The 14,689-nt window shown below is 41.5% G+C and overlaps 1 protein-coding gene across 1 annotated transcript; it reads right to left on the bottom strand.

The window, feature by feature from the left end:
* Positions 1 to 13,444: 13,444 nt before the first annotated feature.
* Positions 13,445 to 14,404, bottom strand: LOC104240963 (uncharacterized). Its single transcript, XM_009795871.1, has one exon. The coding sequence runs from the start codon at positions 14,402 to 14,404 to the stop codon at positions 13,445 to 13,447; it is 960 nt and encodes a 319-aa protein (XP_009794173.1).
* Positions 14,405 to 14,689: the final 285 nt, after the last annotated feature.

Below are 14,689 nucleotides of genomic sequence, written 5' to 3'. Positions count from 1 at the left end.
GTGGACACCAGCACACAAAAAATCAAAAATCGTGCCTAATTACTATTTTATGGCCTTAAATGCCAAAAACGAGGATCGATGATGGAGAAGTAATGACTATTATTCATTAGGTCATTTATGATGGGCCCATAAAATTTAAGGCGATTCGGGGCCAATTGCCCGAATTCATGATGATGGTGTGGACATTAGAACATTAAAAATGAAATCATGCTGAATTCTTGTTTTATAGTATTAAAATGCCAAAAAAATTAGGAACAATCATGGAGAAGAAATGACTATTGTTCATTATCGTTTCTGATGAGCCCAAATTTTTTTAGGAGATTCGGGGCTGGTCGCCCGAATTCATAAAGATGGCGTAGACATTATCATACAAAAAATTGTGTTTCATTCTTGTTTTATAGCCTTGAAATGCCAAAAAATAAGGAACGATCATGGAAAAATAATTACTATTGTTCATTAGGACGTTTCTGATGGGACCTCAAAATTTTAGGCGATTCGATGCATGTTGCACAAATTTATGAAGATGGCGTGGATATTAGCACATTAAAAGATTTAAATCTTATTGAATTCCTATTTTATGGCCCTAAAATGCCAAAAAAGATGGTTGATCATGGAAACTCAATGACGATTATTGATTAGGTCATTTTTATGAGCCCAAAAAATTTGAGGTGATTCGGCAACGATTGTCGGAATCCATAAATATTGCGTGGACATTAGCTCGCGAAAAATAAAAAATTATACTAAATTCCTATTTCATCGAAAATGCTAAAAAATAAGGAACGGTCATATAGAAGCATTGACTATTTTTCATTAGGTCATTTCTGATGGCACATAAAATTTTAGGCGATTCGGGGTCGGTCGCCCAAATTCATAAAGATGGCATAGACATTAGCACAAAAAATCAAAAATCGTGTTGAATTTCTAGATTATGGCCCTATAACGCCATAAAACGAGGAATAGTCATGCAGAAACAGTGACTATTATTTATTAGGTTGTTTCTGATGGGCCCACATAATTCTTAGGTGATTCAGGGCTAGTCGCCCGAATTCATGAAATGGCGTAGACATTAGCACTTAAAAGATTACAAATCGCGCTGAATTTGACCCTAAAAAATACAAAAAATGAGGAACGGTCATGGATAAACAATGACTATTATTCATTAGGTTGTTTCCGAATGACCCACAAAATTATAGGTGACTTAGGGCTGGTCACCCCAATTTATGAAAATGGCATGTACATTAGCACACGAAAAATAAAAAATTATGCTGAATTTTTGTTTTATGGCCATAAAATGCCAAAATGTGAGGAACAATCATGAAGAAGCAATGACTATAGTTCATTAGATTGTTTCTAATGGGCCCATAAAATTTTAGACGATTCGGGGTTGGTCGCCTAAATTTATGAAAATGGCATGGATATTAGCACACGAAAAATTGGAAATCGTGCTGGCGAAGTGAGGACTATTGTTTCTTAGGTCGTTTTTTATGGGCCGGTAAATTTTTAGGCAATTCGGGTGCGGTCGCTTGGATGTATGCAGATGCACACAAAAATCTGGGAGTCGTGCGACATTCCTATTTTATGGCCCGAAAACGCCAAAAAATAATGAATGATCATGGCGAAGCGATGACTATTTCTCCTTAGGTCATTTTTGATAGGCAGATAAAATTTTAGTAGACTCGGGTCGGTCGCCTGATGCAAACAGATGGTGTAGGCTATAGTATACGGAAATCTAAAAATCGTGCGACATTCCTATTTTATGGCCCTAAAACGCTAAAAAAAATAAACGGACATGGATAAGTAATGATATTGTTCATTAGGTTATTTCAGAAGGAACCACAAAATTTTTGGCGACTCGAGGTCGGTCGCCTAAGTTCATGAAAGTGACGCGGACATTAGCATGCAAAAAATTCCTATTTCATGGATCTAAAATGCCAAAAAACAAGGAACTGCCATGATGAAGCGATGACTATTGTTTCTTAGGTCATTTTTATGGGTCGGCGAAATTTTAGGCGATTCGCGTCCGGTCAATCGGATGCATGCAGATGGCGTCGGCTATAACATACAAAAATCTGGGAATCATGCTTTGTCACGACCCCAAACCCGGACCCGATCGTGATGACGCCTCTCGTGAAGACAAGGCCAGCCGACACATTTCCAATCTAGTTTTAAGCAATTAAACAATAAGCATTTAGTCTTAAACATGATATAAATCCAAAAGTAAGCAGTGACAATACAAAAGAATTTGCGGAATACCACCGAACAAAGCCCGATACCAGGGTGTCACTAGTCATGAGCATCTATCAATCCCAATACAAGTCTGAAAAGTCTATAAGCTATTACAAGTGATTGAAAAAAGATAGAAACAAGATAAAGGGGTAGTAACACGGGACTGTGGACGCAAGCAGCTACCTCGTGAACTCTGAAGTCTGTTGGGATCTCTCAACTCACGCTAGCAGGATCAGCAACGCCTAAATCTACACATGGGGTGCAGGGAGTAAAGTGAGTACTCCAACTCAGTGAGTAACAATCATAAATAAATACTAAAATCAAGAAATCACGTAAGGCACATTACAGGCTATAATGAGGCAGTAAAAGCCATTAAAACAGTAAATCAGTAAGGAAATGTGAAAGTCATTTTAGTTCAACTTAAACTTCATGAAAAGCCTTTTCAATAATTACGCAAGTAAATGATAGGCAATTAAGAAAGATAAACACATAAAGGTTCGCCCCTCGGGCACAATATCAATGAATCCGCCCCTCGGGCAACATCTTAGAACAATACCAGCCCCTGGGCTATATCTCACATCACAATGGGTACCCGTGCTCACTAGGGGTGTACAGACTCCTGGAGAGGCCCCTTACGGCCCAAGCGCAATTTCAAGCCATCTCGTGGCATCATCACTAGGCTTTCGGCCTCATATCAACAAGCCATCTCGTGGCATACATATCTCAGGCCCTCGTCCTCATAATTATAATCAGTGTTTCCTCACAACATAGGCCCTCGGCCTTACTTAGTCAAAATCCTCACAAGCCACTCGGGCAATAGTAAAACATGATTTTCAGCCCAAACTATCATTTAAAAGATCATTTAAGTGTTAAAATAGAGTAAACATGGCTGAGTTATGAAAATAGTGGAATATAGCATGACTGAGTTCAAGTATAAAGTCAAAACAGTGAGAAAATATCAATAAAAAATTCCCTAAGGGTTCAAATAGTTGGCACGAGGTCCAATTATGGCGTTCAATCCAAATATGATGTTCACAAATAGATTTAAGTCAAATACGCAGTAAAATAGTCATTCGGGATGGACTAAGTCATAATCCCCAACAGTGCACGACCCCACGCTCGTCATCAAGCATGTGCGTCACCTCAATATAGCACAACGATGTGCAATCCGGGGTTTCATACCCTTAAAACATCATTTACAATCATTACTCACCTCAATCCGGTCCAAACTCTAGCCCGCGATGCCTTTGCCCCTCGAATCGGCCTCCACTCGCGTCGAATCTATCCAAAAATTAGAACCACGACATCAAAATATGCTAAGGGAACGAAGCCTAAGCAAAAATAATCAATTTACAACACAAGTCCCGAAATTACCAAAACCCGACCCCCGGGCCCACGTCTCGAATTTCGATAAAAATCACATCAATGGATTCCTTATCATTCCCCGAGTTCATACATATCAAAAGTACCAAAATCCGACCACAAATGATCCCTCAAATCCTCAAGTCTAGGTCTCCAATACCAAGCCCTAGTTTCCCCAAATTTTAACCCTTAAATTCCATTAATTATAGCTCTAATTCGTGAAGTAATACCATAGGAACGAGTTTTAGGTCCAAAATCCTTACCTCAATGAAGTCCCCTTGAAATCCTTCTTCAAAATCGTCCAAAAAGCTTTAAAGCCGACTTAGAAATGGTGAAATAGCTCAAAAATCGCGAAGGAAACAATTTATACCTTCTGGCTCAGGGATTTCGCATCTGCGGCCAATTCCCGCTTCTGTGGTACCGCTTCTGCGGCCAATGAACCGCTTCTGCGGTTTTCACTAAAGCGGCCAAAATCGCATCTGCGATGCTCACTTCGCACCTACGCCATCGCAGGTGCGGTTACCCAACCGCTTCTGCGGTCACAACCTACCTTACCTTCTTCCGCTTCTGCAACCTTCTTCCTTGTATCTGCAGCATCGCACCTGCGGTCCCCAATCCGCAGGTGCAAAAATAACAGAAGTAGAAAATCTGTAGCTACACCAAAATTCCAAACTTCTCCGTCAACCATCCGAAATCACCCCGAGGCCCCCAGGACCTCAACCAAAAGCACAAACATATCCCATAACCTTATTCAAACTTATACCAATCTTCAAAACACCTCAAACAACATCGAATCAACCAAAACGCATCGGATTCAAGCCTAAGTTTCTAAAATCTTCCAAATTTCGCTTTTGATTAAAAACCCAACCAAACCATGTTCGAATGACCTGAAAATTTGCACACACATCCCAAATGACACAACAAAACTACTGCAACTCTCGGAATTCCATTCCGACCCATATATCAAAACCTCACCTATCAACCGGAAATCGCCAAAATACCAACTTCGCCAATTCAAGCCTAAATCTACTCCAAACCTCCAAAACTTATTCCGATCACACTCATAAGTCCCAAATCACCTCCCGAAGCTATCCGAACCCTAGGAACTCACATCTGACCCCTCTAGCACATAAGTCAACATCCGGTTGACTTTTCCAGCTTAAGCTTTCTCAAAAGAGACTACGTATCTCAAACCTTTCCAAATCCTTTCTGAACCTGAGCCAACCAACCCGATCACATATAGAACCGATAGAGAAAGTAATATGAAGCAGAAAATGGGGAAAATAGAGCGGTAACTCATGCGACGACTGGCCGGGTCGTCACATGCTACATTACTATTTAATAGCCCTAAAATACCTGCAGAAGGCATGGGTTATAGCACAGAAAAATCTGGGAATCAGCCAGAATTAAAGTTTTATGGCCCTAAACACCAAAAAATGAGTAACGGTCATGACGAGGCGGTGACTATTATTCCTTAAGTCAATTTTTATGGGCCGGCAAAAATTTAGGTGGTCCGGATTCGATCGATCGTGCCCATGCAGAAGGTGTGTGCGATAACATTCGAAAATCTGGGAATCATGCCGCATTCCAGTTTTATGATCCTAAAACGCTAAACAATGAGTAACAGTCATGGCGAGGAGGTGACTATTGTTCCTTAGATCGTTTTGATGGGTCGGTAAAAATTTTGGTGATTTGGGTCCGGTCGCCTGGGCCCATGTAGAGGTATGGGCTATAGAACACAAAAATCATTGAATCGGGACGAATTCCTTATGTTGTTTTTGATGGAATGAAAAAATTTTAGGCGGTCCGCATCCAGCTACCCAGGCCAATGCATAAGGCGTAGGCCATAACCCACGAAAATATGGGAATCGTATTGAATTCATGTTTTATAGCCCTAAAACACCAAAAATGAATAATGGTCATGGAGAGGCAATGACTATTGTTCCTTAGGTCATTTTTGAAGGGCCAAAAACTTTTTAGGAAATCCAAGTCTGGTAGCTCAGGCCCACATAGAAGACTTGGGCTATAACACACAAAAATCTGGGAATCAGGCGGAATTCCAGTTTTATGGCCCTAAAATGCCAAAAATGAGTAACAGTCATGGCGAGGCGGTGACTATTGCTCCTAAGATTATTTTTGATGGGACGACAAAATTTTAGATGGTCTGGGTCCGGTCGCTTTGATCAATGCAGAAGGCGTAGACTATAGCACATAAAAATCTAGAAATCATGCGGAATTCTAGTTTAAGGCCTTAAAATGCCAAAAAATGAGTAACAATAATGGAGAAGCGGTGACTGATATTCCTTAGGTTATTTTGACTGGCCGACCAAATTTTAGGCTGTCCAGGCCAGATCGGCCGGGTCCATGCGGCAGGCATGATCTATAGCACACGAAAATTTGGGAATCGGGCAGATTTCTAGTTTTATGGCCCTAAAACGCCAATAAAAAAGTAACGATCATGGCGATGCGGTGATTATTGTTCCTTAAGTCACTTTTGATGGGCCGCAAAATTTTGGGTTGTCCGGGTCTGGTCGCCCAGGCCCATGTAGAAGGCGTGGGCTATAGCACATGGGAATTGGGCAAAATTCAAGTTTTATGGCCCTAAAAATGCCAAAAAATAAGTAACGTTCATGGAGAGGGGTGACTATTCGTCTTAGGTCATTTTTTATGTGTCGATAAATTTTTAAGCGGTCCAGGTCCGGTCTCTTGGGCCCTTACAGAAGGCGTGGGGTATAGCACATGAAAATATATGAATCGTATAGAATTCTAGTTTTATGGCCCTAAAATACCAAACAATGAGTAGCGATCATGGCGAGGCGATGACTATTGTTTCTTAGGTCATTTTTGATGGGCCAGAAAAATTTTAGATGGTCCTGGTCCGGTCGCCCCGGCCCATGTAGAAGGTGTGGCCTGTAGCACAAGAAAATTTGGGAATCAGGTGGAATTCCCGTTTTATGGTCCTAAAACGTAAAAGAAGAGTAAAGGTCATGGTGAGGCGATGACTATTTTTCCTTAGGTTATTTATTATGGGCCGGAAAATTTTTAGGCGGTCCGGGTCTGGTCTCCTAGGTGCATGTAGAAGGCATGGGCTACAACAAATGAAAATCTAGGAATAGGGCAGAATTCAAGTTTTATGGGCTTAAAATGCCAAAAATTGAGTAACGGCCATGACGAGCTGGTGATTATTGTTCCTTAGGTCATTTTTATGGCCAAAATTTTTTAGGCGGTCTAGGTCTGATCTAAAAAATGAGTAACAGTCATGGCGAGGTGGTGACTATTGTTCCTTAGGTCGTGTCTAATAAGCCGACCAAATTTTAGGTGATCCGGGTCCGATCGCCTGACCACATACAAAAGGCGTGGGCTATAGCACACAAAATCTGAGAATTGGGTGGAATTTCAATTTTATGGCCCTAAAACGCCAAAAAATAAATAACTGTCATGGCGAGGCAGTGACATAGTTCATTAGGTCAGTTTTGAAGGGTCGGTAAAATTTTAGGGAGTACGGCCTTAGTCGCCCGAGCCCATGTAGAAGACATGGGCTATAACATATGAAAATCTGGGAGCCGGGCAGAATTTCAGTTTTATGGTCGAGATACTGCAAAAAACGAGTAATGGCTAGGTGGTGACTATTATTCCTTAGGTCGTTTTTGATGGACCAGCAAAATTTTAGGCGGTCCGGTTTGGCCACCTAGGTCCATGTAGAAGGCGTAGACTATAGCACTGAAAATTCGGGGATTGGGCGAAATTCTAGTTTTATGGCCCTAAAACGCCAAAAAACGAGTAAATGGTCATGGAGGGGTGGTGACTATTTTTTGTTGGGTAATTATTAATGGGCTGACAAAATTATAAGCAGTTCGGGTTTGGTCACCGGGCCCATGAAGAAGGTGTGAGATATAGCATATGAAAATTTAGGAATCGGGCGGAATTCCAATTTTATGACCTTAAAACGCTAAAAAATGAATAACGATCATGGCGAGACGATGAATATTTGCTCCTTATGCCAAAATTACAGGCTGAATAAATTTTAGGCGGCCCGAGTCTGGTCGGCCAAGCCCATACAGAAGGTGTGGGCTATAACACACGAAATTTTGTGAATCGTGTGGAATTCCAGTTTTATGGCCCTAAAGTATCAAAAAATGAGTAATAGTCATGGCAAGGCTCACTTGTTACTTAGATTATTTTTGATCGGCCGGCAAAATGTTAGGTGGTCTGGGTCCTGCCGCCCTGGCCTATGCAGAAGGCGTGAGCTATAACACACGAAAATCTAAGAATCGGGCGGTATTCAAATTTAATGGCCCTAAAACGCCAAAAAATGAGTAACGTTCATCGCGTGGCGCTGACTGATGTTCCTTAGGTCGTCTTGACTGGCAGGCAAAATTTTAGGCAGTCCGGGTCCGATCGGCCAGGCCCATGTAGAAGGCATGGTCTATAGCACACGAAAATCAGGAAATCAGATGAATTTTCAGTTTTATGGCCCAAAATGCCAAAAAATAAGTAACGATCATGGCGAGGCAATAACTATTGTTCCTCATATCTTTTTTAAGTGGCCAATTTTTTTTAAGCAGTACGGGTCCGGTTGCCCAGCCCACCAAGAAGGCGTGGGCTATAGCATATGAAAATTTGAGAATCGAGCAGAATTCCAGTTTTATGGCCCTAAAAGTAACGGTCATGGCGAGCCGGTGACTATTGTTACTTAAGTTCGTTTTGATGGGACGACAAAATTTTAGGCGGTCCAAGTCTGATCATCCAGTCCCATGCAAGGCGTGGGCAGTTTTATTGCTCCTTAGGTCATTTTTGTTAGGCTGTCAAAAGTTTAGGCAGTCCGGGTCTGGTCACCTGGGCACATGCAGAAGGCGTAGGCTATAACACACGAAATCGAAAAATCGCCCGGAATTCTAATTTTATTGCTTGAAAATGCCAAAAACGAGTAACGGCCATGAAGAAGTGGTGACTATGGTTACTTAGGTCATTTTTATGGGCTAACAAAACTTAAGGCGGTCCGGGTCTGGTCGCCTCGTGCGGAATTCTAATTTTACGGCCTTGAAACACCAAACAACGTGTAACGATCATGGCGAGGCATTGATTATTGCTTCTAAGATCACTTTTGATGGGCCGACAAAATTTTAGGCAGTACAGATCCGGTCACCCAGGCCTATGTAGAAGGCGTGTACTAAGTACATGAAAATCTAGGAATCAGGCAGAATTTTAATTTTACATCCCTAAAACGTCAAAAAATGAGTAACAGTCATGGCGAGGTGGTGACTATTATTCCATAGGTTGTTTTTGACGGCCGACAAAATTTTAGGAGGTCAGGTCGCCTGGGCCCATGAAGAAGGCGTGGGGTATATCATACCAAAATCTGGAAATCGGGCGGAATTTCAGATTTTTATGGCCTTAAAATGCCTAAAAAGAAGTAAAGGTCATTCCGAGATGGTGACTATTGTTCCTTAGGTTGTTTTTGATGCAAGACAAAATTTTAGACCGTCGTAGTCTGGTCACTCGAGCCTAAGCTGAATGTGTGGGCTATATCACACGAAAATCTTGGAATCGTGTGAAATTGCAATTTTATGGCCCTAAAATGTTAAACAATGAGTAACGATCATGGTAAGGCGGTGACTATTGATACTTATGTTGTTTTTTATGGGCTGATAAATTTTAGGCGGTCCGATTCTGGTCGCCCGGCCCCATGTAGAAAGCGTGGGCTATAACACGCAAAAATCTAGAAATCAGGCAAAATTCTAATTTTATGGCTCTAACACGCCAAAAGAGAGTAATGGTCATAGAGAGACCATGACTATTGTTCTATAGGTCATTTTTGTGGGCCGGCAAAATTTAGGCGGTCCAGCTCCAATCACCCGGGCCCTACAGAAGGCTTGGGCTATAGCACACAAAAATCTGAAAATTGGGCAGAATTCAGTTTTATGGCCCTAAAATGTCATAAAACGAGTAACACTCATGGCGATGCAGTAACTATTGGTCATCAAGTCATTTTTAATGGGCTGACAAATTTTAGGTGGTGCGGGTCCGGTCGCCTGGGGCTATGCAGAAAGCGTAGACTATAACACATGGAAATCAGGCGAAATTCCAGTTTTGTGAACCTTAAAATATCAAAAAATGAGTAACGGTCACGGCAAGGCAGTGACTATTGTTCCATAGGTCATTTTTCATGGGTCAAATTCTTTTTAGGCTATTTGGGTCCGGTCGCCCGAGCCCATGCAGAAAGCGTGGGCTGTAACACACCAAAATTTAGGAAACGTGTGGAACTCTAATTTTATGGTCCTAAAACGCCAAACAACGAGCAACGACCATGAAGAGCCGATGACTATTGTTTATTAGGTCAATTTCGATGGGTCGGCAAAATTTTAGGCGGTCCAGGTCCGGTCGCCCGGGCACATGTAGAAGGCGTGGGCTATAGCACTTGAAAATCTGATAATCGACCGAAATTCTATTTTTACGGCCCTAAAATGCAAAAAAAAAAAAATGAGTAACAGTCATGAAGAAGCGGTGAATATTGTTCCTTAGGTTATTTTTGATAGGTCAGAAAATTAGGCTGTCGGGGTCCGGTCGTTGGGAACTAGGCAGAAGGCATGGGCTATAACAGACGAAAATCTAAAAAACGTGCGATATTCCAATTTTATGTCTCTAAATTGTTAAACAATGAGTAACGGCCATGGCGAGGAGGTGACTATTTATCCTTAGGTCATTTTTGACGGCCAACAAAATTTTAGGCGGTTCGAGCCCGGTCACTCGGGCCCATGCAGAAGGCATGGGCTATAGCACGCGAAAATTTAGGAATTCGGCGAAATTTCAGTTTTACGACCCTAAAATGCCAAAATACGAGTAACCGTCATGGCGTGGCGGTGACTATTGTTCCTTAGGTAATTTTTTATGGGCTGGCAAAATTTTAGATGGTCCGGCTCCGACTTGGGCCCTACAGAAGGCTTGGGCTATAACACACGAAAATCTGAGAATCGGGCAGAATTTTAGTTTTATGGTACTAAAATGCCAAAAAATGAGTAATGCTCATGGAGAGGCAGTGACTATTGTTCCTCCGGTCATTTTTAATGGGTCGATAAAATTTTAGGTGGTATGGGTCCGGTCGCCCGGGCCCATGCAAAAGGCATAGGCTATAACACACGAAAATCTGGGAATCCAGCGAAGTTCCAATTTTATGGCCTTAAAACTCCAAAAACGAGTAACAGACATGGTGATGTAGTGACTATTACTCCATAGGTCATTTTTGATCGGCCGAAAAGTTTTTAGGCGGTGCGGGCCATGTAGAAAGCGTGGACTATAACACATGGGAATCAGGTAAAATTCCAGTTTTATGGCCCTAAAACACCAAAATATGAGTAACAGTCATGGTGAGGCGGTGACTATTGTTCCTTAGGTCGTTTTTTATGGGTCAGAATTTTTTAGGCTGTTTGGGTCCGGTCGCCCGAGCCCATGCAGAAAGCTTGAGTTATAGCACACGAAAATCTGGGAATCGAGCGTAATTCCAGTTTTACTGCCCTAAAATACAAAAAAATATTAACGGTTATAGCGAGGCGGTGACTATTGTTCCATCGGCCATTTTGATGGGTCGACAGAATTTTAGGAGGTCCGGGTCTAGTCGCTTGGGCACATGCATAAGGCATGGGCTATACCACAAAAAATTTGAGAATCAGGCAGAATTCTAGCTTTACGGACCTATACCTTAGGTTGTTTTTGTTGCGACGGAAAATTTTTAGGTGGTCGGGGTCCGATCTCTTGTGCCTAGGTAGAAGGGGTGCGCTATAACACATGAAAATCTAGGAATCGTGCAAATTCTAGTTCTATGGCCCTAAATCTTAAACAATGAGTAATGGTCTTGGCAAGGTGGTGACTATTGTTCCTTAAATTATTTTTGATGGGCTGGAAAATTTTTAGCTCATCCAGGTCCCGTTGTCGGGCCCATGCAGAAGGAGTGGGCTATAGCACATGAAAATCTGGAAATCGGACAAAATTCCAGTTTTATGGCCCTAAAATGCCAAAAAACGAGACTCGGTCATGGCTTGGTGGTGACTAATGTTTCTCATTTCATTTTTGACGAGCTAGAAAAATGTTAGGCAGTCCGACTCCGGTCGCCCAGGCCCTGCAAAATGCTTGGGAAATATCACATGAAAATCTGAGAATCGGGTAGAATTTCAGTTTTATGGCACTAAAATGCCAAAAATGAGTAATGGTCATGGAGAGACAATGATTATTGTTCCTCAGATCATTTTTAATGGGTCAAAAAAAATTTAGGCAGTTCGAGTCCGGTCGCCTGGGCTCATGTAGAAGGCATAGGTTATAGCACACGAAAATTTAAAAATCGGGCGGAATTCCTGTTTTATGGCCCTAAAACGCCATAAAATGAGTAACGATCATGGCGAGGTGGTGACTATTGCTCCTTAGGTAATTTTTAATGGGCCAACATAATTTTAAGTGGTCCGGGTCCGTTCGCGAGGGCCCATACAGAAGGTGTGGGTATAACACACGAAAATGTAGGAATCGTACGGAATTCTAGTTTTATGGCTCTAAAATACCAAACAACGAGTAAAGGTCATGGCGAGATGATGACTATTTTTGCTTTGGTCATTCTTGATAGGCTGACAAAATTTTAGGCGGTCCAAGTTCGGTTGCCTGGGCCAATACAGAATGCATAGGCTATAGCACACAAAATCTAGAAAACTTGTGAAATTCCAATTTTATGGCCCTAAAATACCAAACAACGAATAACAGTCATGGTGAGGTAGTGAATATTGTTCCTTAGGTCGATTTTGATGGGCCAATAAAATTTTAGGCGGTTCGAGTTTGGTAGACCGGGCACATGTAGAAGGCATACATGAAAATCTGGAAATTGGGAGATATTCAAGTTTTACGGCCCTAAAATGCCAAAATATGGGTAACGGTCATGGCGAGGCGGTGAATATTATTGAATAAATTGTTTTTGACAGGCCGATAGAATTTTATACAGTCGGGGTCCGGTTGCCCGGGCCTAGACAGAGGGCCCAGGGTATAACGTACGAAAATCTAGGAGTCATGCGATATTCTAATTTTATGGCTCTAAATCGTTAAATAACGAGTAACAGTAATGGCGAAGTTGTGACTATGGGGTCCATATTTATCTGGTTATACCCTGAGTATGCATCTACAAAACTTAACAGCTCATGTCCTGCGGTAGAATCAATTAGTTGATCTATGTGCGGCAAAGTGAATGAATCTTTAGGACAAGCTTTATTTAAGCAAGTATAATCTACACAAACTCGCTATTTTCTATTCGTTTTTGGTACTACCACAATATTAGCTAGCCAGTTAGGATATTTTACCTCTCATATTGACCCAATTTTTAAAAGTTTTAGTACCTCATCTTGGATCACCTAATTTTTAAAGGATCCATGTTTCCTTTTCTTCTGCTTGAAAGGTGGATATGATGGGTCCTCGTTCAGTTTATGAATCATCACCTCCGGTGGTATACCCGTCATATCTGAATGGACTAAGAAAAGCAATCTGAGTTTGCTTTTAAATATTCAATTAACTTACTTTTCATTTCTATGCTCAGGTTTACTCCGATGTAAACTTTTCTGTTCGGCCAGTGTTTAAATAGCACCACCGAATCAAGTTCTTTGGTAGTTGTCTTAATATTTTCATTTTCTTCTGGCTCTTGAATAACATCGGGTCTCAAATCAATGTTAGTTTGTGCTGGAATGCCTTCTGTTGAGGTTTGTATTGCAACATCCTCAACTGAACTTTGTAACTGCTATTTCTTGCCTTTCACCTCGCTTACCATGCTGTTACCAACTACTGAATTGATACTCCTAAAAGCTTGTTGATCTCTAAGGATTTGACGGATCCCCTACTGTGAAGGAAATTTGATAACTTGATGCAATGTGGATGGTACAACATCCATATCGTGAATCCATGGTCTCCCCAAGATTATATTATAGGCCATATATGCATCTATCACCTGAAACTTTGTATCTTTGATAAGCCCTTCTATAAACATAGCCAACACTACTTCTCCTTTCGTGATAACACTTGAATTATTAAACCCAGATAAAGTCAGTGCCTTTGGTATCATCTTGTAGTTAGCTTGCATCTCATCCACCACTCTTAGTAAAATGATATTCGCGGAACTACCTGAGTCAATCAAAACTCGTTGTACGTTAGTATCGTGTACAAGTAAAGATATTACCAGTGCGTCATTGTGAGGAATCATCAAGCCGTCCGTATCTTCATCATCAAATGTTATACTGTCTCCTTCCAAGGTTTGACGTATTCGCTTCCCATGAGTGACTATGACTTTCGACATCTTCTTTGCTACTGTATAAGTCACACCATTGACCTCGTCTCTCCCGGTTATTACGTTAACTGTTCTTTTTGGAGACGGGGATTTTGGAGGTTCTTGCCTATTCTTCATATATGATTGCCTACCTTTCTCGATGAACAGGTCAGTTAGATAACCTTGCCTTAACAAATGCTTGACCTCTCCTTGTAGTAACTTGCAATTAGCTTTTCTATGACCGTGATCGTTGTGAAATTCACACCAATAATCTGGATTTCTTTTGCTCGGGTCTGACCTCATTTCCTTAGGCCACCGTACCTTATCTCCCGTACCTCTTAAAACAACCACCACTTCGGAGGTACTGACATTAAAACTGTAATCTCCGATTCTCGCATGTGTGCTAGAATTGTCTCCTCGCACATCCCGTTCCTTTCTGAATCTAGTTGAGGAATCCGCATCTTTTTGCCTTGACCTTGATTCATATTGTAAGTTTTCTTGTTTTGAACGAGAATCTCGACATGCAGGACCCATATAAGGCTCGTACCTATTTTTCTCGGTGCTTTTTTATGATTCTAAGCATCTTGAACCTACTCTTTCATCAACTCTTGGCTATAGAACCGTGTCTTCCTCTATTTGCAGCTTCGTGCTATATCTATTATACATGTCGTTCCAAGTTATTGTTGGAAATTCTCGTAAACTTTCCTTCAGTCTCCTCGTGGCTTCTGAACTTCTCTCGTTTAGATTGCTTGCAAATGCCATAGCTGCCCAATTGTCAGGTACTCGTGGTAATATCATCCTCTCCTGCTGGAATCTATC

Source organism: Nicotiana sylvestris, chromosome 8 (genome assembly GCF_000393655.2).
Source record: "Nicotiana sylvestris chromosome 8, ASM39365v2, whole genome shotgun sequence".
Taxonomy (NCBI): domain Eukaryota; kingdom Viridiplantae; phylum Streptophyta; class Magnoliopsida; order Solanales; family Solanaceae; genus Nicotiana; species Nicotiana sylvestris.
This window is presented reverse-complemented; position numbering and strand designations above follow the sequence as displayed.

Coding starts and splice junctions, on each gene's coding strand:
- LOC104240963 (XM_009795871.1), bottom strand. CDS start 14,404: ATGGGTCCTGCATGTCGAGATTCTCGTTCAAAACAAGAAAACTTACAA.